The sequence below is a fragment of the Salvelinus fontinalis genome, chromosome 3 (genome assembly GCF_029448725.1).
Source record: "Salvelinus fontinalis isolate EN_2023a chromosome 3, ASM2944872v1, whole genome shotgun sequence".
Classification (NCBI taxonomy): domain Eukaryota; kingdom Metazoa; phylum Chordata; class Actinopteri; order Salmoniformes; family Salmonidae; genus Salvelinus; species Salvelinus fontinalis.
Genome location: NC_074667.1, coordinates 36,630,514 through 36,654,718, shown reverse-complemented (window position 1 = coordinate 36,654,718; position 24,205 = coordinate 36,630,514). Strand labels below are relative to the sequence as shown.

Sequence of the window (24,205 nt, the reverse complement as noted above, 5' to 3'; positions counted from 1 at the left end):
ATCACTAGATCATCAAGGTAGGCACTACAATTGGGAACGCCAGCTAATACGGAGTTAACCAGTCATTGGAAAGTGGCTGGTGCATTCCGCATCCCAAAAGCCATGACAGAGTATTGTAGGAAGTTGTCTGGGGTCACAAAGGCAGAAATCTCAGAAGCACGTGAGGTTAACGGAACGTGCCAGTAACCTTTTAAAAGATCTAGAGCTGTCCGCCCGGCCAAACTACGCAATTGGGGGAGAAGGGCCTTGGTCGGGGAGGTGACAAAGAACCCGATGGTCACTCTGACAGAGCTCTAGAATTCCTCTGTGGTGATGGGAGAATCTTCCAGAAAGACAACCATCTCTGCAGCACTCCACCAATCAGGCCTTTATGGTAGAGTGGCCAGACAGAAGCCACTCCTCAGTAAAAGGCACATGACAGCCCTCTTGGAGTTTGCCAAAAGGCATCTAAAGACTCTCAGACCATGAGAAACAATATTCTCTGGTCTGACGAAACCAAGATTGAATTCTTTGGCCTGAATGCCAAGCGTCACATCTGGAGGAAACCTGGCACCATCCCTACTATGAAGCATGGTGGTGGAATCATCATGCTGTTGGGTTGTTTTTCAGCGGCAGGGACTGGGAGACTAGTCAGGATTGAGGCAAATATGAACGGAGATCCTTGATGAAAACCTGTTCACGTGCGCTCAGGACCTCAGACTGGGGCGAAGTTTCACCTTCCAACAGGACAACGACCCTAAGCACACAGCCAAGACAATAAAGGAGTGGCTTCGAGACAAGTCTCTGAATGTCCTTGAGTGACCCAGCCAGAGCCCAGACTTGAACCTTATCGAACATCTCTGGAAAGACCTAAACATATCTGTGCTGCAACGCTCCCCATGCAACCTGACAGAGCTTGAGAGGATCTGCAGAGAAGAATGGGAGAAACTCCCCAAATACATGTGTGCCAAGCTTGTAGTGTCATACCCAAGAAGATTCAAGGCTGTAATTGCTGCCAAAGGTGATTCAACAAAGTACTGAGTAAAGGGTCTGAATACTTATGTAAATGTGATATTTCTATTTTTTTTAAGTTTTATAAATGAGCAAACATTTCTAAAAACCTGTTTTTGCTTTGTCATTATGGGGTATTGTGTGTAGATTGATGAGGGGAAAAAACGATTTAATCAATTTTAGAATAAGGCTGTAACCTAAAAAAATGTGGAAAAAATCAAGGAGTCTGAATACTTTCCGAAGGCACTGTATATATAACCCGTTAAATGGATAAGAAAAACACAGCTCGTGAAACAGTGACATCATGCCTTTGTGTAAGACTAGTTTAGTAACAGCCAGGTGGATTAATAAGATAAAGGTTAGGTACATCATGGACCTGAGATGACTCACACATAAAATCATAATGGGATCCACCCACAACAACCGTTGATCTGGTGCTGGAACATTAATTTCTACAGAATTTAAAAAAAGACTTATCTAACCTCTGGTGTCTCTATTCCACTTCCATCGTACAGTGTCAAGATGGAAAACATCAGCCAACTATAATATGGTTATTGTAAAAAATCCCACTCTGCTCTCCAGGTTTCTCTGAATGCTCGTTGCTCCGGTATGACATAGCTTGACTGAAACTAGGAAAGCAGACATGGTTTTCCTTTCTCACAGTTATGTCTGTGTCTGGTTGTCTTTCCTAGTCTTTGGTTGCCATCACTGTGCTTTATTACTTTGGCAATCATAAGATCTATTTAACTAGCCTCTAGAAAACTCCTTCCACTCCCCTCCTACTAAGTGTGTTGGGCACCGCCTAGAGTTTTAGACAGTACACTTCCAATGCCTAGAGGGCAGCAGAAACTAGGTTGTGTTCTGAGAGTGCCGGTAGCCGGCTTGATGTGATCCCTGATTGGTCACAGTTGTGCGTGTCGGCAGGTGATTGCAGAGTGAGAGGTGGCTTGAGTACCCTCTGAGCCTTCCCACATTTGTTTGATATCTTGTAATGGCATGTCTGTTTAAAAAAAAATTATATGATTGTTTTGGTCACCAACAATTGAACATCTATGAACTGCTTGGGCTGGTTGACTACAGAGTTAGGACACCAGATTTTTGGTATTCTTTACTGGACATTACAGGTTTGCCTGTACAAAACGTTGCCCTAGATTTTTCAACTAACCTGGTATTGGTGATACTATCTTCGTTCTGTTTTCGGCCAAACATGTATCTTCAAAAATGTCAGTGTCCAGTTGCAGGTGTTTTATTTGATAAGTTTTATAATGCTTCCTTATTAAAATAAATAAATATTTTGCCCCATGAAGTAGTCAAACAATATGTACGCCACCAATCTTGTCTATTTCAAATGTTCTCTTCTTCGCTCATAATGGCGTTCACACTAATTTAATGTACATGCCTCCACCTACTGTACAGGTAATGAACTTGAGAAAAATACAAAATCCATTGTGGAAAGGGGAAATAAAACGACATCATACAAAAATAGATACAAAAAAAAATACATCCCACTCCTTCAGTCATCCAAATCACATCCCAACACAGGCTCGGGGGCCTGGTAGGGAGGGATCATCTTCAGTCAGTATTCCCTGCAGTGTTATAGCTGTTTATTCCTGAATAACCAAAAACGTTGCATCCACCTTCACTATTAATGTATGTGTATCCTTCAACTGGAGAGCGACATTCTGAATCTCAACTGGCTGCTGGGCGTCCACTGCCATAGCTTCCTCAGGTCCACTCGCTCCAACTATTTCCGTGCAGGAGACCTTCAAGAGTAATGTTTAAAGTGCATGCCGCCACCTATTGTTCTGGAGAGTGCAATCAATAATGGTTTGCCTAATTCTGTACTACTAAGAAAAATAAATAAACAAATAAATCCCTACTAATTTCTGACAAACCCTCCCCCATCCCCAAACCACCCCCCAACCACCTGTGATTGGGAGTCCCATAGGGCGGCGCAGAATTGTACGAGCGTCGTCCGGGTTTGGCTGGGGTAGGCCGTCATTGTAATCAAGAATTTGTTCTTAACTGACTTGCCTAGTTAAATAAAGGCTAAATAAAATAAAAAAATAAAAATCCTTCCATCATGCTGAGACACCTTCCTTAGGCTTTAGGATTATTCAGCATTTCAAAAATCATGTCGACAATAACATTTGTTACTCCTAATAACTCTCTTACCCTAACCGCAATAATCATGCACCCAGCAAGTCATGTTGATAACCTTTTTAGTGAAAGCTATGAAGTCAATTTTATTTACTATCAGTGTGCCTTGACACAGCATATCTATGGGAGCAAGATTTCTGAACAGGTGTCAAAACCATGTCAGGACTTGTAGAACCCTCCCTCACAATTACAACATGTAGCCTTCACATTGTTCCCACAGTCACCATAATCATGTTCCCCTCCACACTTGGCACATATGTTCTTTCCTTTACACTGAGCAGCTGCATGTCCTATTCTTTGGGATTTTAAACACCGCAATGGGGATGGGACAAATTCTTGGACATTGAAAATAGTTCATCCGATCTGTACTTTTTCAGGCAAAACCTTCTCAAACCTAAGAACCACTGACAAGCTTTCATTGCTTTATCCCTCTTTCCTGCAGATCAACCTTTCACTTCAATTACTATGCCTCCCTTCACATTTCCTTTAATATCATTTATGGACATAGACAGTGGGACCCCAGACATGACTCCCTTTAATTTAGCATAAGCTCCAGGGACATGACGTTTGATCTACTTCCCTTTCTGAGCACGGCTAGCACAGAATATTAACAGTCTACCATTTCCAATGAACTGGGCTAGTTTTACTTCACCTATCTCTTTCTTTACGGCATTGGTTAATCAAACATCATCACAACTTTCCACTCTGACACATCATTACTCTTGTTCCCTACCTTCACCCTCTTCACACTCTCTTCGCTAAAACCTAAACTGCTTTCAGTAGCATGGTCTCTCTTGTCCTATTACTTTCCACTACAGACGATTCAGGTCCTTGACCCTAATCCTCCTGACCTATATCATGTCATGAGAACTATCATCCATATTCATCGCATTCCAGCACAGCTGTTGCTTCTCCAACCCTCTCTCCATATCCTCCATCGCCACATCCTCACTACTCGCCGTCATCACCACGTGCTTCCTTGGCACACTCCCCATCCCAGGTCAGTGTCATTATGTCGTACACATTGTTGGATTACCTCATGTAGAATTTTTTTAGATTTCTATTAATAACGGAGCATTTTCTAAATTCAAACAAACCACCTGCAACTGGACGAGGAGATGTTAGAAGATACGTTTGACCGAAAAATCGAGAGCGAAGATAGTATCGCCAATACCAGATTAGTTTGGCAAATCTGTCCATAACTCTATCCTCCTGATTCCTGCTTACAAGCAAAAACTCAAACAGGAATTACCAGTGACAAGCTCAATACGGAAGTGGTCAGATGAAGCGGATGACAAGCTGCGGGACTCTTTCACTAGCACAGACTGGAATATGTTCCAGGACTCATCCGATGACATTGAGGAGTTTACCACACCAGTCACCGGCTTCATTGATAAGTCCATCAACGACGTCGTCCCCACAGTGACCGTAAATACATATCCCAACCAAAAGCCATGGATTACAGGCAACATCCGCACTGAGCTAAAGGCTAGAGCTGCTGATTTCATGGAGCGGGACACTAACCCGGACACTTATAAGAAATCCCGCTACACTCTCTGACAAACTATCAAACAGGCAAAGCATCAATACAGGACTAAGATCGAATCCTACTACGTCAGCTCTGATGCTCGTCGGATGTGGCAGGACTTGCAAATTATCATGGATTACAAAGGGACTGTCATTAAGTTTGCCGACGACTCGACGTTGATAGGGCTGATCACTGACAACAATGAGACAGCCTATAGGGAGGAGGTCAGTGACCTGGCAGTGTGGTGCCAGGACAACAACCTCTCCCTCAACAAGTCAGCAAGAAAAAGGAGCTGAATGTGGACTACAGGAAACAGAGGGCTGAGCACGCCCCCATTCACATTGATGGGGCTGTAGTGAAACGGGTCAAGAGCTTCAAGTTTCTCGATGTCGACATCACTAAGTATCTATCATGGTCCAAACACACCAACACACTCGTGAAGAATGCACGACAACGCCTCTTCTCCCTCAGGAGGCTGAAAATATTTGGTATGGGTCCTCAAATCCTCAACAGGTTCTACAGCTGCACCACTGAGAGCATCTTGACTGGCTGCATCACCGCTTGGTATGGCAACTGCTTGGCATCCGACCACAAGGCGCTACAGAGGGTAGTGCGTATGGCTCAGTACATCACTGGGGCTGAGATCCCTGCCATCCGGGATCTCTATACAAGGCTGTGTCAGAGGAAGGCCCTAAAAATTGTCAAAGACTCCAGCCACCCAAGTCATAGACTGCTCTCTCTGCTACCACACAGCACCATGTCTGGAACAAACAGGACCCTGAACAGCTTCACCCCCAAGCCATAAGACTGTTAAATAGTTAATTAAATAGTTAACCAAATAGCTGCCTGGGCTATCTGAATTGACACTTTTTGTACACATTTTTGACTCATCACATACTCTGCTGCTACCTCAAATACCTCGTACCCCTACACATCGACTCGGTACTGGCACCCCTTGTATACAGCCAAGTTATCGTCACTCATTGTGTGTCTATTATTACTTTTATTATTACATGTTTCTCTTTTCTATTATTTCAACAACAACAACAAAATATATTTGTATTGTTGGGAAGGGAACACCTGTTGTTTACGAAGCATGTGATGAATAAAATGTTATTTGATTTTAATCTATGGCAAGGTTCCCCAACTGGCGGCCCGCTGGCCTTTATTGGACCCCCCAAGGTTTCTGAGCAAAATTGTTTTATTGTTGGACACAAAAGCCTGTAAAAACACCAGCAACTCAGCTCTAAGTTTGTTACATTTTGGAAATATGTTCCAAAGTAATCCCACGCATAATATAGATATATGTGATCATACACAAATGTAAGCAAGGTTTGAAATTACTGTTTCAGTCAAATATTATAGCTGTTTCTTTCTGTCAATTCTGTTTCTGTTTCTTTCTGTCAATTTGCAGGCTACAAATGATTAGTAATTATGTTCCGGCCCCCTGATCATCCGGCTCAAGTAAAAATCCTCCTGCAGCTGAATCTGACTGATGATCCCTGATCTATGGCGACGTTTTGCAGAGGCAACCTGTAATGCCCAGTAATGGATACCAACATTTTTGGGGTATATTACAATATGTGGTGTAGCTGCTGGCAAGTAAGCGATCTTTCAAGGCACATGCAGCCAACACCCTGATCACTTATGTTTGCTTACTTTCACATTATATGCACACATTCACACAGGTTATAGCACAGTTAATCAAGCCTAAGACACCTAGACATAGCAAGAACAGGCTTATCCAACTAGATGGCTAGTTGGTTTTGTAACAATCCTGCTTAAATAAATAAACTAATTTCAACAATGTAAAGCTTGTCAACTGTAAAACTAAATGTTTAGTCTTGACAGTTTAGTTTCAGCCTATGGAATCAAGAGTCCAGAAGCATTAGATAGAGATGTTGTTTAAATTGTACTTAGGCACCGATCTAGGACCAGCTTACCTTCCTTAAGGTCTACCCTTAATCATTAGGGGGAAAAACACAAAACTGACCATATATCAGCACCCAGTGGCAATCATATTCCACACGAGTCAGCAACATTCTGTGTCATTATGAACACTAGATGGTGGTAGTGTACTATCTGGAAAGTTATGGTGTCCTACTCTGCTGTATGGTTCTTTATCCACACGTAAGAATAGCACTGTAAATCCGCGTTCACGTACTAGCCGGAAGGAAATTGAAATGTCTGATTTACTAATTCGTTGAAGGCGGGCACGCGTATAACTACAACCAGATAACTGTTAACAATTCGGACATTTGGTTCATAATTGACAGACGATAGACTCCACAAGTTTACCGAGTCTTATTTTTCTGACTTTATAAACGTATGTTCTTAATGACATTATTATTATTTTTTTAAATTCTTCTCGTGTTATATATAGTCTGTGACGCACTTGTTAACGCTTTAGCTGTAACTGTCCGGTAGGTGGCGCATGAAGATCTGTTTTAGTAGGCCTACTGTGTGTTCCAGACAGAGCAATGTTCTACACAAATGTACCCTTCATTATGTTCCCAATGTTCCCAAAGGTTGGTGCTATTTATACCTTCCAAATCTGCTCTCATAGCTGAAAAACACTTGGGAGGTTTTGGCTCCCTTGACAAACTACAGTATTTGAGTGTAAAATCAGGTAAAGATGCCGTCAATCTGGGGCCAAATTAATATTTAGCTTCACTCGCAGCATTTTCAAACATAAAACTGATATAAAGTACTTTAATTCACATCTGTCTGATGTGAATGCCCTAATTTAGTGGACAGGGCACTGATATAAAACTCATACACATGTGACTGGTTACCTTGATTATTTCCTATCTAGGCAGAGAGGAAGAGTTGAAGCGAGAGGATTAACTCTGCCCAAAATCTGTCCACGAAAATAAGACCACAAAGTGAGGAATTTTTGTATGGACTTTAATGAGAGAGAACTTAAAATGGAATTGCTAATTTGCTACGTGAGGCTTATTTGATCAAATAGAAGTTTCGCAATGGTTAGGTTGTTATGAATGCACTGATATAAGTGTACACTTGTAGCACTTTAGCAACTTTATATCTTGAACCAATGACAAATGTATTTAAACGGCAGTGGCCATGCTGACAGCGTTACCCAACCCCTCCCAGTTTTTCAACTGTTCAGTACAGCACCGTTTCCCTTCAATTGAATGTTCCAGAATATAAAAATGTACTGAACTGTTGTTCACCCTGTTGTTCACACGTGTATCTGCCCTCTCATTGGCCAGAATGCTCCTATCTGATCTCACCTCCTTCCGCCTGCATTCCATCTTTGATGATATGTACTGTATTTCCATTGTTAGAGTCGACTATCTTCTCAATATAATAGATCATCTTTCCCCAGGGTCATGGCTACAAGGGTGCTGGGGTGTGTGTGTGGGCCCTCCAGATGTTAGATGCCCTCTGAATGCCCTCTGTATCTTGCTCTGGTCTTTATATTTTTACCTTCACAAGGACACACACACACATGCATGGACACTTTCTATCTGATCGTAATCATTATTTTCTTAATCTCCAGAAAAGTACAGATTTCAGATGCACTGTGGACACATCCCAACTCTCATCTGTATCTAGCTCTGCGTGGACACGTCCCAACTCTCATCTGTATCTAGCTCTGCAACAAGTAGTGTTCAGACAATCATTCAAATGTATTTATGAAGCCCTTTTTACATCAGCAGATGTCACAAAGTGCTATACAGAAACACAGCCAAAACTACAAAAAGTAAGCAACGTAGATGGAGAAACACACACTTGACACATTTACCCACATTATTTTCTATCAAATATATTTGACACAGTTCGCATCCTAATCATTCTGTCCCTGCATGGTTCTTTGTTATATCTGCTCTGCGAGGATGAGTTTGTGTTAACCTGTGAGCTGTGTGCTTATATACACACACACTGATACAAATGCCTTTAACAGCCTGTAACAAGGCACTTAATTGATCGAATGATGCCCATTATCATTAATTTGGTATAATGGGTGACAAAAGCTGGAACATCATTGTTAAAAGTTACCTTACTTTGCTTGGTTACTGCTTTGTCTCTGTTGTGCAGCGTGGTATGTTGGGTATGGTTAATAGTGTTGGTGGCTTTTAGTCGATAACACACGGAAAGGAGTGAAGAGTCATACACAAGAAGTACAGTATATCATCTCATTTAATATTGGTTCTCTATGGAAGAAGTTTAACCATGAAACATTTACAAATATACACAAGGTAATGCATCAATCAATCAACAATAGTTATATTTCAATAATGTAGGTTCAAATCAAACACTTTTTTTACACGGTTTGTGCGCTGGTTCCATCGGTAAGGATGAGTGTTGGGGGTTGTAAGGATCAGTTCATGACAGGAAGACCACTGGCCCCATACAGTAGATGCATACCTTGCACCCCCCCCCCCCCCCCCCCCCACACACACACACATACAATCGTGCACCTCTCAAACATAGCACCCCCGCTTTCTGTCTTCAATAGTGCTAACATCATACAGCAATCAACTCAAATGAAGTAGGAACCAGTCACAAATATTATGTACAATATGTTCAACAATAGAATACCTTAATACATATAACCCGACAAATTAGGTCTAAAATGACCAAATGTCTCCCTGATTACAGTATTCAAATATAATGCTTCATACTCTCAATTCTTACAAATGTAAATAATACATTTTCTCATCAAATCCCAAATATTGGATTTCCAAAAAGATTTATGACGTGATTTTGAAAATATCTTAGGCTGTTTTAACAGTGCATACACAGTCAGTTAGGGATCTAATAGTGTGTTATACATTGCTATTGCTCTGTCATATGGGCTTGTTGATGTATGGAAAGTGCTGTGTTTGAATGTGTAGAAAGAAAATGGCCCTTTCTCTTGTGAAAAGGGTGTGTGCTTCCTTCTTGCTGGTTTTCTGTCTGTCTGTGGCAGGACAGGAGGACATAGTGATGCGCGAAATGAGAGAGGAGGAATGGAACTGTCTTTTGGTCTTCAGTCACTGTCACTATCACTGGGAAATATGGGTAATGGAGGATTTGTAGACTCTCGTCCTTCAACTATGGGAGTTAAGTTGGACTAAGATGAGAATTTGCTGTCTAACTCCAAGCACACCAACTTGTTAGGCAGACTAAAAGTCTATGAGAGATTCTACCAGCTGTGAGTATTGTTCATGAGGTCATAGTTCAAGAGACTCCCTCCTATTATCCTCCATATTTCTCTGAGATGCCTCTCAGTCCACTCATTCACCCTGTCCAACCCTGCTTCTGCCCCAGTCCTAGTTCCAGCGCACACAGCCCATTGAAGAGAGCCTGAGGATGACCGGCTGGTGGCTTATGGCTGGAGTGAAGGAGTCATGAGGGTGTTCACCAAGAGGACTGCCCCTTTCGGCGGTCCGGTAGTCAGTGGGTGCCCCTGCGGGCTGTGGTTCCATCAGGCCCTTAGGGGTCGATGCTAAAGGCCAGCAGCTTGTCGGAGTGCATGTTGTTGAGGGTGCGCAGGTCGGGCAGGCGCAGCAGCAGCTTGGGGAAGAGGGCGCTGTCGTCGGGGCAACGGCGGGTGATGAGCGAGCGCAGGGCTTTGATCAGACTCTCCTGAAGCTGCTCCACTGCAACTACATCAGCCACACCTGAACAGTCTGAGAGAGAGGAGAGAATGTTATATACATGGTGAAAAATCTAAACATCTGTGATTTTTAAAGAGATTTAGAGAAGCCTGTGTTTCTTATGAGTCTCTTACCGGCAGACACTAGCACCACAGCCATGAAGAGGGCCATCTCGTCGGGCTCCAGGCCCAGAGCTCCCAGCTTCTCACTGAACTCAAACATGGCATCCAGCAGAGAGCCCATACCCAGCGCCCGCAGGGATGTCAGGGGGTATGTCTGGCCGTTCAGGAAGGTCACTGTCTTCTCCTTGGGGTCGAACAGTGAGCAGAACCTGACCATCAGCACCTGGAAGGTGCCGGCCTTAAGCAGCATGACCTGGTCATGCTGGCTGAGACTCTGGAACCCGGGGATGCTCTTGGCAAACTCCACCACCTCCTTGACGGCCGGGGTGAAGCACTGGGAAAAGGCGTCCCAGATCTGCTGGCTGGATCGGTCACGGGGGGCCACGGGACATGCGTTCAGGGGACATGCCTGAGAAAGAGGGAGAGGGTTAGAATGGCTCTATGACACATGCATTGTACATATAGTACATATACTGAGATTTAATGAGACTCACCAGAACTTTGGCTCCTCCACTTAACTTCCAGGGGCATGTGGTCTGGTTTAGAGACTCGCCGGCTGAAAAGTTGTTGTGACTGGCTTGGAAGGTCTGAGCGGACTGGCTGCCATTGGACATTGGGCATTGACTCTGATTGGATGATGGTTGGTATGTATACTGAGCGTTGTCAACATTGTTGTTGCGTGGGTAGCGAGGGGGGGTCTGGTAGCTTTGTGTGGGATGAGACTGGTACCCCTGAGAGGGGTTGGAATGGGAGTGGGTTTGGGGTGCGGGGTGAGTGTAGTCAGAATCATGTGCTGGATTGTTGCGGATGTTGTTGTTGTTGACGACCATCTTGATTACTGGCTTCACATCCTCTTGGGCAAAGATGTTGCGGTAGGCAGTGGAAATGGACTCGCCAGGTTCTGGGCTGGCCGGGGCCTCAGAGGAAGAAGGGGAAGAATCAATCTCCATGGATGCTGATTCGTTGAGGCTATTCATGTAGCTCTGCATCTCGTCCAATAGTCTCTGCTTCTCACGCTTTGGGATACGCCCAAAACGCACAGCTGAGGAGAAGGAGGACATGGGGAAAATACGTTAGCCAATGAATCGATAATACAGATGGCAGTGACTGGAGCTGGTATAGCAGTGGCCTGTTACTTATCAGTCTAATTCAACCTTTACTCCCTGACACTGATTGGGAATGCAATCACTGTGTTGTATTAATACTGACTAATCCTACAGGGTAAAGAAAGCTGGGGGAGCTTTTCTCCTCTCTCTATAACCAGTCTGTTTCAATCGACCATGAAAATACATGGTTTACCACCCCACCCCCTCTTCATCTCTCCAGTCCTTCCATCCCCCTATCCATGGCACACGTCCTCTGGCAAACCTATTTATAGTCTGCTACTGTATGCTACACCCCTTCCCCCAATATCTTGCTCCCTCTGATCTCTCTCTTCCTCTTTCTACTAAGCAACACAAAGTAGGTTCTTGGGTCAGCTAGAGTAAACTTTGTCATTGTGAGTGACAGAGTGAGGGAGGAGTGGTCAAAGTAGAGGAGCGGAAAGAGTGAGAGGGTAATAGGGTATGAGTAAAGGGGTGAAGTGGTAAAGAAAGGGTGAAAGAGAGTATCATGGGAGAGAGGGAATGTGAAAGGGTGAGGGAATTAGAGGATGATTGAATGAGAGTGAAGGGTAAAAAGATGGAAAGGGAAAAAGGGGGTAGGTAAGTGACATCAAATGTAGTTTTAAATAAATGCCTTGCATTCCTAAAATAAATCTTCAAATAACAGAAGTATTAAAATAACATACAGAGCGAAAAGGCCAAACCTATGCTTTGAGCTTTGTTGGGTAATTGGTGAAATGGTGGATCATTTTCCTCCTCTATAGCATTTTCCTTTTATAGGTCACCTCAAAAGGTTTGCTCCAGAAAAGCAGATGATTTATTATCACCTAGTTTATAAGATACCTCTGGAGGGTATGGTGGCCTGTAGGGAAATGGTGCCATACAGGAGAGGGATGGAGCTGAGTCTCTAACTGTACCAACTGTACTATCCTCCAATAACATTCTAATAGTTTACCATTAGAACATGGCCTATTAAATGCCTGTATGTTATAGACTTTGTGGTAATACTTCTAATAGATGTGCAAACACATTCAACCTAACACGGAGGGTAATGAAGCGGCCTGTGGCCTAATTTCCAGAAATAAACCGTATTTGCCACAGTTTCCCCCATGACTGATGACTACTGGGACTCCCCAACTGCTTCTGTCATCAATCAGACACTATGGGCCAGAGGAAAGAAAAAGAGGGAGAGGAAGATAGAATGTTCCCTTACCATCTCTGGACATGCCCACGTAGAGACACTTCTTGAAGCGGCAGTGTTGGCAGCGGTTTCGGTTCATGCGCATGATCAGGCAGCTCTCATTCTTCACACACATCTTGTAGTGGATGTTCTGCTGGATGCTGCGGCGGAAGAAACCCTTGCAGCCTTCACAGGCGTGAACGCCGTAATGGAAGCCAGATGCGATGTCCCCACACACCTTACACAGGAGCACCATGCCTCCTGTCTCTGTGAGGTAGACATAAATAGGAATGATTGGTTAGACATTACAATAGAAAAATATAAGAAGAAAGAAAGCCAGTAGAAGTGGTACTTACTGGTGAAAGTGCCGGTGAAGCTGCAGGGCCTCTTGGCCACCATAGGGTGGGCGTAGGTATTTCCAGAGGATGTAGCGGCTGTAGTGGCATTGGCTTCAGGGAACTGGAAGACTAGTTTGGGCGAGGGCCCACCCCTGTTCTCCCCTCTTTCTCTCTTCAGAGGGCCGATCTCGGGGAACGAGACAGGCTCAGGAGATGAGGGTTGGGAGTGGGAGGACCGGGGAGACTGGGTCTGGTACCCGCTGGAGGGGCTGCCAGGGCTGGGGCTGGCACTACCAGATGATCCAGCATACAGTATCACACCACCTGGAGCGCAAAGATGAGAGGAGAGAGAGAGGGAGGGAGGGCAGTTAGTGTTACCATGTCACAAGGAAGCAGACATTAGGCTATGCTGTCAGCAAACTATCTGTGCAAAGATATCTAGATTCGTATTTGTGTCGAAGGCAGGTAGGTCAACTAACAGATGAGTGTTGAGCAATAGGCACTTGGCTGGGTTACCAAACATGAACACACCTCCTGCCTGAGGTCGACATTTAAACCACAACCAGTCTCAGAGAAGCTGGTAAAAGGTAATAGAAGGTCAGAATGTATCAGGAGAATGAGGTCAAATCTAGCCTCGGGGCCAACCAGATCTTCCTCAATAGTATTTTTCTAAAATGTGGATTTATAAGATTTTAAAAAAGAATGATCATTTTAGCTTTGACTAATTCTGTGTTTGATGTGGGACCTTGAATGTTTACAAAAACAAAATAATGTAAAAAGTATTTTAAAAATTGCCCGACTTTGTAAGAAAAAAAATCTAGGCTATATAAATTGCACCGCGCCCACTCAAAAGTTCTAGAACGTTCCAAAGCAAGTTCGGTACGTAAACTCGGAAATGGCTCATAACTCCCTCCCTCTCCACATCTCTCTCCCCCTCCCTCCCTGTAAAGATTGTGCTCTGTGTACGAGAAGAGCGACAGCCCCTCACGTGTACGCTCAGCCAGCCGCCTCCTCGCGCTAACAGCAAGCCTCGCTTTTCCCCGTTGATGCGCTTGCTTAAACTGCCTGCAACCCGACTGCCGACTCACATGGACTCCTGACACACAAGGCGCTTTCCGCAGTCCCGTGTAGACAACAGTCGCAGTACAATAACAGGCAGCTGAGAGCTCACGGTTGAAAGAGAGAGGGTTTACGTTTGAAAGAGAGGGGACAGGCTACTGTGCGTGTATGGCATTCCACTGAGTCACCGGAAACTCGGGGGGGGGGGGGGGGGGGTTTAGCTTGTCTGGATGATGAAAAAGCGGTTTTAATATAATTTTTGTCCGCCTTACATGTTTTCAGTACAGGTCAAACTCATCATTGTGCTATCTGAAACAATGATTCCAATATTTTGACTCAGCCTTTTTCATGTTTCTCTCTTTATTCAAGGTCCTATGAATTTATGTTTCCCCCTTTATTCAAGTGCCTATGAATTCTCTATGAAACATTATGTAGATTTGCCTGCCTCATGCCCCCCACCCCTCTGTGTTTCTCTCTGCTGGAGGAGACAAGTGCTGCTGGCTGGGAATTTCTGTTTAGCGTAAAGTGAGTGTGCCTGACTATAATTCCTCTGCCAGCATTTGCCAACACTGACTGTGATAACTGCTGGGGCTTCACTGTTTGCGTGTGGCAGAGCTTCCCCTCTACCTGAAATGTTGGACTTTAAATCCACCCCCACCCCCTCCATTGACACACACTCATATAGTCCTGAGCTGTTGGTTTGGTTTCCATTGGCAAGTGGCAGCCCAGTGAGGGGGACCTGACCCCTGGCCTTCTCTATGGCAGAGACAGCATAATTCACCAGAAACCTGAGCCTGGCCAGGTGGCTCGAGGAAAAGCCCCTCCCTGCACTATGCTATGACACAGGTGGGGGTAGGGCTGTATGACTCAGAGCTAGGATAAACATAGACAGTAACTAACCCCTCCTTATTCCCTCCCCTCTCATGGAGGTCCCATCCACTCAAAGAAGGGAGACAGCCAAGTGAAGTGTGTGTGTGTGAGTGTATACTTGGCCGTGAGTCTTGAGACAGGTGGGAAAACACTCAGCTTGGACTGAAATGCATATCAATCAAGACCAAATAGCTCATCAATAATATTGTAATCCTGTCATTTCTAACATGTCAATATAGTGACTATTGGTTTAGTTTATTGAAAGGCAAGCCCACATCCCTTACTATCTGACAATCAGGCTTCTGAGTTCACACCTTCCCCCCAGTACTATAGTCACACAGTTATAATGGTAATATAACCACTGCTGTTGTGGAACCGCTGTACTCTGTCACTAAGGTTGAGGTCAGCTTTAACGCCACTGCTTCGTTGGAAGTCAGATAAACGTCCGTGGCTCATGTCGGGTGAGGACTCGTGGTGAGCTAATCTGATAGTGGGTTGGCTGGAGGGAGTGCTCAGGAACGTGAGTCCTCCTCTCCCCCCTAGTCAAATCCTTTCCCCCCCTCTCTCTTGGTGACCCTTACTCACTCCCTCCCTTCTTCTTTCCCTCCAGACATCCCAGACACTGCATCCTTGTCTAATCTATCATCTCAACCTCGCCATTTGTAAGTGTTTGGTGGGTTACATTGACATGGTAAATCTATAAATAAATTCCAGTGAATAAGACGTATATTCTAAGAGGTGAACCACTGGTTATACACACAATTACATTGAATACCAGTAGATTAATAATGATAAATCCAGGCTGAATCACAACTGGCCGTGATTGGGAGTCCCATAAGGCGGCGTACAATTGGCCCAACGTCGTCTGGGTTTGGCCGGTGTAGGCCATCATTGTAAATAAGAATTTGTTCTTAACTGACTTGCCTAGTTAAATAAAGGTTACACATAAAAAATATATATATATTGTCCAGTTACTCATATTAACTTCCCATCAGGCTCTGATGATTGACAGAATGGCAGTCTATGCATTTATTGGCTGAAGAAGTAGGGCAATATAACAATGAGTGTATCTGGAGTAGAAAGCCTATAGATACTTGATGACATAGAAAACAGTGGATTTTGATCCACCATATAAACTATATTATAAATATAGGCCAGCCTACCCTCCAACCTGAATTTCGAGAATTTGAATTTCCTACTTGTCAGGGTAATTTGTGATATTGGTGAGTGAACCATCGCTACAATGTATTCTCAACATGTGACATTTTGTGTATTGCTACAATGTATTACAAAAGTATCACAATATCCACTATATTGAATATACTGTATATCAAACTATTCAGTTGTCTTTCCGAATTAAAATATATTGGCGTAAAGAAATCAACATTAAACTAGTGAATAGGGTACTAAAATGTTCTGACCCACTGACCAAATTCTGGCAGCAGCAAAACAGAGTTCCCGGAAAGGCTGTGAGTAGGAGTTCCCGGAAAGGGGAGCGCGCAAGGGAGATTAAAAATATGAAGGCGAGGGTGGGAATCACGCGCTGCACGTGGATGCGGAGGTTTATGCACGTGAAGTCGGCTCTAGACAGGCAAGGTGGGAACTCGGGTAAATCAGGCGCATGATGCCGACCACTATCAGACTGTTGCCATGCAAATAATAGCTAAGATACTTATTAGACTTGAGAACATGGCTGTAAATAGGGGACTAAGTCATTCAATATCAATGCCACTGTCACATTCCCTGCTGTCTTCATGAAAACATACTTGGCAATTGAGTTATTCCAGCCTCAAATGTGTAATAACATGACCATTATGGTAATTACCTCATATCATTAATGGAACCTGACTCAAACGGCAATTATCTATTGAATTAACGCAATTTGAATATCTTTAACTTTAGAATATTGAGTGGTAAATTGTGTAACCTAGTAGGCTTACAGGGTTTCCCTTTATAAGGGAACCACTCCCATATTGTGACCTGCCATGGAGATTCATTCACTGCTATGAATTCATAGACTATGGGGGCCAACTTGGTCAACATATCAGTTGAAATAAAGGTTGAACACTCCCCATTACTGAGAGTTGGCTAGTGGTCATCATTCCACTGATGCCAATGACCCACTAGCTGATGGGATATGTTTGGCACCCACACATATGCATATATTCAAATAAATTTTGGGTAATTCATATCTGAATGACTACTTTTTGTATTCCATATCTTGTATTTTGTATATCTTGTTATATTGTACATTTTATATTGCTAAAAATGTTTTGACTGTAGCTCTGCTGGTGCCTGCAGTAGATCAGGGAAGACACTATTTCACAATAAAACAGGTTTTATGACCAATTCACCACCTACTCAATTTGGACCTGGCTTGAATAGCTGTTAACTGTTCAAATGTGGCCTTCATGTCAGGACCAGCTCTTTTAAAAATGCCTTTGTCTCACGTGTCTATGGAATGGGCATGATAGGTTCTTGACACACCATTGAAAGATTTTAAAAAGTTATGATGCCCAGCAGCACTGAACAAGCTTGGGGAGACACCAGTCAGGTAGCTTGAGCAGGTCTGTAAATGCCTTTCTGGAGTAGTGCTGCTGATGAAAGGATTTGGAACGGTTTCGTTTTCCCCTTGTAATCCGGTTTGATTCAATTACGCCAACAATTCTCAACTCTCCAAACCAAGGCAATCCATAAAATTGTTCCAAATTATGTAAAAGAAGCTAACACTAAATCAATGATGGAATAGTCACATGAAGTGCAGACCAGCACGTGCAGGCACCAGGGCCTGACGGAGCGTGTAAAGTGGGACCGGTACTGAACGTCAACTTGTTATTTACATGCAGGGAATCGGGAAGTAGCGGTCAGCTCAGTCGCCGCAAAATAGCAAAGATTGTGGCATGCCATACGACAACCCACTCCCTCCAAACCATATGCATCACTCACATTAGCCTTCATCCAAAAACACACTTAGCATTAAAGCTTAGATTTAGCCAATCTATCTTTGACAAAATAGCAGCAAAATGATACAAACGCCAGTATTAAGATATAGTTAACAAAACCGTGTTAATTGCAAGCACCGAGCATTATCAGTGCTCATGTGCAGTTGTGCTATATGGGATAGGAATCGCAATTCCAGATCGTTTCTATCTTATTATCTCCAATGTATACCACTATATAAACATTTCAAAAATAGGTAACCTAAAACATTACTTATAACATGATAGAAAGTAAATACGCGAAATAGTATCTGTCCAATACCTCACCGAAGTAGCATTTCACTTAAAATGGAGGGATGTATTGTAAAAGGAAATAGCAAAAATGGTATTATAAAAATATGGGTTAATCTGTGGACATCGGATGGTTGGAGTTAAAACCTGAATGAATGGTGGATTGGCCGCTGTGGGTAAAAATCCATCCCTTGCAGAAAAAGGAAATTACGAATGTATGTAGAATTAGTTAACTACATATACTGTTTATGTGAGCGAAAACAGCTATTAGTAGCAGTAGAAGACATATTGTCTGCCAAAGTGGTGGTAGGGTTGGGGGGAATACAAAAAAGCCTCGGGCAATACATGATCATGACATTATCAATGAACTCATTACCATTACGCACGGTATGTGTACCAAACACAGTGAAGGAATATACCCAAACAGTACACATTACATTTACTCAGTAGTGTTAATTTACAAGTAGTGTATTCGCAAATACATTGATGTTTTAACCTACAAGTGACAATAGCATTGATTGGTTATAACATGGCAATGGAACTCACCAGGGCTGTTGTCCATGTTTTCCGATATTTGGTTGATTCTAAACGGTATTGGAATTATTCAATGTTGGTTTTTCTCTTTGCGTCAATGAGGAGTTTCGTTGATATAGGTGAAATAGTCTTGAACCGCCAAGAAAGCATAGAGCGGGTATCCCAATAAGAGCAATGAGACTGTACGCAGGTCATTGGGGGTCAATCAAACCCGTCAAGTGTGGAAAAAAATCGAAACTGATTTAAAGATCAGCAAAACCTAAACAGGTATCGTTTGACGAAATGTTTGCAAATCGTCTCCAAGGTGTGTAATTCAGTGCCTTGCTGCCTCTAGCCTGCTTCGCTTGGTGTTCGTAGGTCGTGTGGTGTACAGTAAACTATCACTGTAACGTAACAAGCATTATTTGAAAAGAAATCCCAAGCATTCGGCTTTAGTGCCAGTCAGTCACCATGAACATCTCCAAAGTCAAAAGTGTGAAAGTAGTTTAGGCACACCCACTCATTAATAGGCAATACACCGCGCCCACACTACACCAGCACGTTTTCAGGTGTCTGAGAAATGTGACCATTTTTTTTTTGTCCCTTCAACCTCTGTTTTGTATGCCAAGGATTACACTCACACTCTCTCTTTCTCTGACTGCATCTGTCACGCTCTAATAGAGTATCTCATCCACCTCTTTTACACCCCCCACCCTCCTCTAGCCCTTTATTCGTGCGCACGTTTTCATTGGTGGAGAGCTAGAGTGGAGGCGAAACAGTTGGACTCTCAAAATTTGGAAGGCTAGTAAAAAGCTCGGTTGCATGTGCGCGCGGCATGTGAGCCGCCGAGCCTTGTGTCCTACTGACATACATTCTATGCAAATATATGAGGCCTTGCGATAAGAAGGGTGGACGGGGAGGGGGCTAGCCAGGGCTAGCACATGGGAAGTAGGCGGAGCTCACCGTGCTACCGCTCCCTCCATCTCTCTATCAAGTTCTGCCTTCAGAAGCGATTCGTTTTTTCCTAGAATCTCAGCATCGGAAATTGGCATGAATCGTGGTGGGAATGTGGGTCAACATCAATTACTTGAGAGAACACTTATCAAACAGCAAAGCTTTCTCAAATAAAATGTGGTGTCCTATGTAAAGGCACCTCATAGGAATCCTGAGTGCCCATATTTTCGGTGGATAGACAAGGATTTTAATGTAGGTCATTGGGCTCTGCTGGAGGGGCTCTTAGTACGTGCGCCTCATGTTTTATTATCGTATATGCTAACGGATTTGAGTAAAGAAGTCATGAAGAGTGATGCAAATGCTCTAGCCTACACCTAGGTTATAACACGTTATTATACAATTGGGTCAAATGGGGCTGTGTTATATGTTCTCTGTGGCAGCTGGTTAGATATGGTCAATGCTGATAGGCTACTAGACGCCGTCACTTTTAAACCTTGTGAACCCAGCATGGGTAGCCAATGACACGACAGCCAGAGCGTCAGAGCATGTCCTCACGTGTTTCTCGTAATGAAGCATCGCCACTCCGTTGTGGAGTTCACAGCGCTGTAGCTCACTCCTGCTGGCCAAACTTTATGATATACCAGGGCAGTAGGTGAATTATATATGCGTCATATTGCACAAGTTTAAGACCACGTTGTTTCCGATTCAAGAAACGTGTATAGCCATACGTCATTGTCATGTTTTAGACATTGGTCATATATGCCGCGTTCAAGTACTAATCGGAACTAGGAAACTAGGACATTTCCGACTTGTTAACTGGTTGTGTTTATACGCGTGCCGTTTTCATCCAGTTAGCAAGTCGGACATTTCCGAGTTTCCTAGTTCCGACTAGTACTTGAATGCGGCATTAACCACACATGGAACTGCGCCCTTTGGGCATTAACGTGTAAGTATGCACATAATGACACGACAGTTCTGGAGTTTACAGTCATTTAGTAACTATTTATATTAACTGATTCAGAGTCGGTAAATTACACATTCATAAGCATAGCATACGGGTATAACATACATTTTAATGGAACATCATAGAAGTTTGACGGATTTTGAATAAAAGCGTCATGATATGACAAAGTTACTTGGTTATGACACACTTGACCGAAACGGAATGGTATTCATATTGTTATACATGACCTGTCTTTATGATATCGAATATAAGCAATACAGATATAGGCTACATTGTCTGTTAATCAAACACCACCATTAAAAACTGTAATTTCATTAATATTTTATAATTCGAAATGTAGCAGTTATGTACTGTACCTATAGATGTGTAATTCATTATGAATATGAGAGTTAATTTGAATCAAGACATATTTCGGTAGTTAAATAAATTGCAGTTAGGCTAATCACATTTAATCAGTTAATCATTGCAGTTAACCACAACGACTTACAAGAATGGCACAATATTAATGACTAATTTAATGTTATTGTTTTCATAGCTCAGTGTGTAGGACTACTAAATATACACTGAATAAAAATATAAACGCAACATGCAACAATTTCGAAGATTTTACTGAGTTACAGTTAAAACCAGTTGGCTCGTGTGTTTACGGACATATTCAATCTGCTGTCCCCACATGCTTCAAGATGGCCACCATTGTTCCTGTATCCAAGAAGTTAAAGGTAACTGAACTAAATGACTGTCGCCCCGTAGCACTCACTTATGTCATCATGAAGTGCTTTGAGAGGCTAGTCAAAGATCATATCACCTCCACCTTACCTGTCACCCTAGACCCACTTCAATTTGCTTACCGACCAATATGTCCGCAGACGATGCAATCGCCATCACACTGCCCTATCCCATCTGGACAAGATGAATACCTATGTAAGAATGCTGTTCATTGACTACAGCTCAGCATTCAACACCATAGTACCCTCCAAGCTCATCATTAACCTTGAGGCCCAGGGTTTCAGCTCCGCCCTGTGCAATTGGGTCCTGGACTTCCAGACAGGCCGCCCCCAGGTGGTGAAAGTAGAAAACAACATCTCGACTTCCCTGATCCTCAACATTGGGGCCCCACAAGGGTGCGTGCTCAGCCTCCTCCTGTACTTTCTGTTCACCCATGACTGCGTGGCCATGCACGCCTCCAAGTCAATCATCAAGTTTGCAGATGACAAAACAGTAGTAGGCTTGATGACCAACAATGACGAGACAGTCTACAGAGAGGAGGTGAGGGCACTCGGAGTGTGGTGTCAGGAAAACAACCTCTCACTCAAAGTCAACAAAGGAGATGATCGTGGACTTCAGGAAACAGCAGGGAGCACCCCCCTATCCACATCAACGGGACAGCAGTGGAGAAGGTAGAAAGCTTTAAGTTCCTCGGCGTACACATCATGGACAAATTGAAATGGTCCACCCACACAGACAGTGTGGTGAAGAAGGCGCAACAGCGCCTCTTCAACCTCAGGAGGCTGAAGAAATTTGGCTTGTCACCTAAAACCCTCACAAACTTTTACAGATGCACAATTGAGAGAATTCTGTCGGGTTGTATCCCCGCCTGGTATGGCAACTACACTGCCCACAACTGCAAGGCTCTCCAGAGGGTGGTGCGGTCTGCACAACGCATCCCCGGGGGAAAACTACCTGCTCTCCAGGACACCTACAGCACCCGATGTCACAGGAAGGCCAAAAATATCATCAAGGACAACAACCACCGAAGCCACTGCCTGTTTATCCCACTACCATCCAGAAGGCGAGGTCAGTAGACTGAAAAACAGCTTCTATCTCAAGGCCATCAGACTGTTAAACAGCCATCTAGAGGCTGTTGCCTACATACAGACTTGAACTCATTGGCCACTTTAATAAATGGATCACTAGTCACTTTAATATTGCCACTTTAATAATGTTTACATATCTTGCCTTACTCATCTCATATGTATATACTGTTTTTTGTACCATCTATTGCATCTTGCCTATGCCACTCTGTCATTGCTCATCCATATATTTATGTGTATATATTCTTATTCCATTCCTTTACTTAGATGTGTGTGTATTTGGGTAGTTGTTGTGGAAATGTTAGATTACTTGTTGGATATTGCTGCACTGTCGGAACTAGGACCAAAAGCATTTCACTACACGCACAATAACATCTGCTAACCATGTGTATGTGACCAATAAAATTCAATTTGATTATAAGGAAATCAGTCAATTTAAATGAATTCATTAGGCCCTAATCTATGGATTTCACATGACTGGGAATAGAGATATGCATCTGTTGGTCACAGATACCTTAAAAAAAATTGGGGGCGTGGTTCAGAAAATCACTCGGTATCTGATGTGACCACCATTTGCCTCATGCAGCACACAGCTCCTTCGCATCAAGTTGATCAGGCTGTTGATTATGACCTGTGGAATGTTGTCCCACTCCTCTTCAATGGCTGTGCGAAGTTGCTGGATAATGGCGGGAACTGGAACACGCTGTCGTACACGTCGATCCAGAGCATCCCAAACATGCTCAACGGGTGACGTCTGGTGAGTAAGCAGGCCATGGAAGAACTGGGATATTTTCAGCTCCCAGGAATTGTGTACAGATCCTTGCATGATCATGCTGAAACATGAGGTGATGGTGGCGTATGAATTGCACTACAATGGGACTCAGGATCTCATCATGGTATCTCTGTGCATTCAAATTCAAATCTGCCCATACCATAACCCCACCGTCACCATGGGGCACTCTGTTTACAACGTGACAGGTGAAGAAGCCGGATGTGGAGGTCCTGGGCTGACGTGGTTACACGTGGTCTGCAGTTGTGAGGCCAGTTGGACGTACTGCCAAATTCCCAAAAAACGGCTTATGGTAAAGAAATTAACACTCAATAACTCTGGTGGACATTCCTGCAGTCAGCATGCCAATTGCACTCTCCCTTAAATCTTGAGACATCTTTGGCATTGTGTTGTGTGACAAAACTCCACATTTTAGAGTGGCCTTTTATTGTCCCCTGCACAAGGTGTACCTGTGTAATGATCATGCTGTTTAATCAGCTTCTTGATATGCCACACCTGCCAGGTGGATGGATTATCTAGGCAAAGGAGAAATGCTCATTATCGTAAACAAATGTGTGCACAAAATTTGAGAGAAATAAGATTTTTATGCATATTGAAAATTTCGGGGATCTTTTATTTCAGCTCATGAAACATGGCACCAACACTTTATATGTTGCGTTTATATTTTTGTTCAGTGTACATACTGTTTCACAAAATGTAGCCTATGTGGCTCAGTTGGTAGAGCATGGTGCTTCCATCGCCAGGGTTGTGGGTTCAATTCCCACGGGGGGACCAGGATGAATATGTATGAACTTTCCAATTTGTAAGTCGCTCTGGATAAGAGTGTCTGCTAAATGACGTAAATGTAAATTAGGGACTACTTATTGGGCTGTATTTGTAGGGTCATCATATGTTTTCCTGACCATGCCCAGGGACTACTTTGGTCTAGTTATAGGCTGGGCTATGAGATATACATGGACACATGTTGCTCTCTCATTCTCTCTGGTG

The 24,205-nt window shown here is 43.4% G+C and overlaps 2 protein-coding genes and 1 non-coding gene across 3 annotated transcripts in view; 2 read left to right on the top strand and 1 right to left on the bottom strand.

Annotated features, from left to right (window-relative positions):
* LOC129846621 (RNA-binding motif, single-stranded-interacting protein 2-like) overlaps nucleotides 1-6,463 on the top strand; it is an 82,487-nt gene extending 76,024 nt beyond the window's left edge. The window contains exon 15 of the transcript XR_008758280.1: nucleotides 6,093-6,463. The gene's annotated coding sequence lies outside the window, so the exon portion shown is untranslated. The remainder of the gene's footprint in view (nucleotides 1-6,092) is intronic.
* Nucleotides 6,464-8,824: 2,361 nt separating this feature from the next.
* On the bottom strand, nucleotides 8,825-19,387 carry LOC129846611 (nuclear receptor subfamily 1 group D member 1-like). The gene is made up of 6 exons (XM_055914566.1): nucleotides 18,733-19,387; nucleotides 13,046-13,351; nucleotides 12,723-12,956; nucleotides 10,901-11,448; nucleotides 10,419-10,815; nucleotides 8,825-10,317 (listed from the first exon to the last, which is right to left on the bottom strand). Exons 1-6 carry the CDS (start codon nucleotides 18,746-18,748, stop codon nucleotides 10,121-10,123), a joined length of 1,698 nt encoding a protein of 565 aa, XP_055770541.1. The 5' UTR covers nucleotides 18,749-19,387; the 3' UTR covers nucleotides 8,825-10,120.
* A 4,530-nt stretch (nucleotides 19,388-23,917) lies between these two features.
* On the top strand, nucleotides 23,918-23,992 carry trnag-ucc (transfer RNA glycine (anticodon UCC)). The gene has a single exon. It is a non-coding gene; the product is annotated as a tRNA-Gly (tRNA).
* The last annotated feature ends 213 nt before the right edge of the window (nucleotides 23,993-24,205 follow it).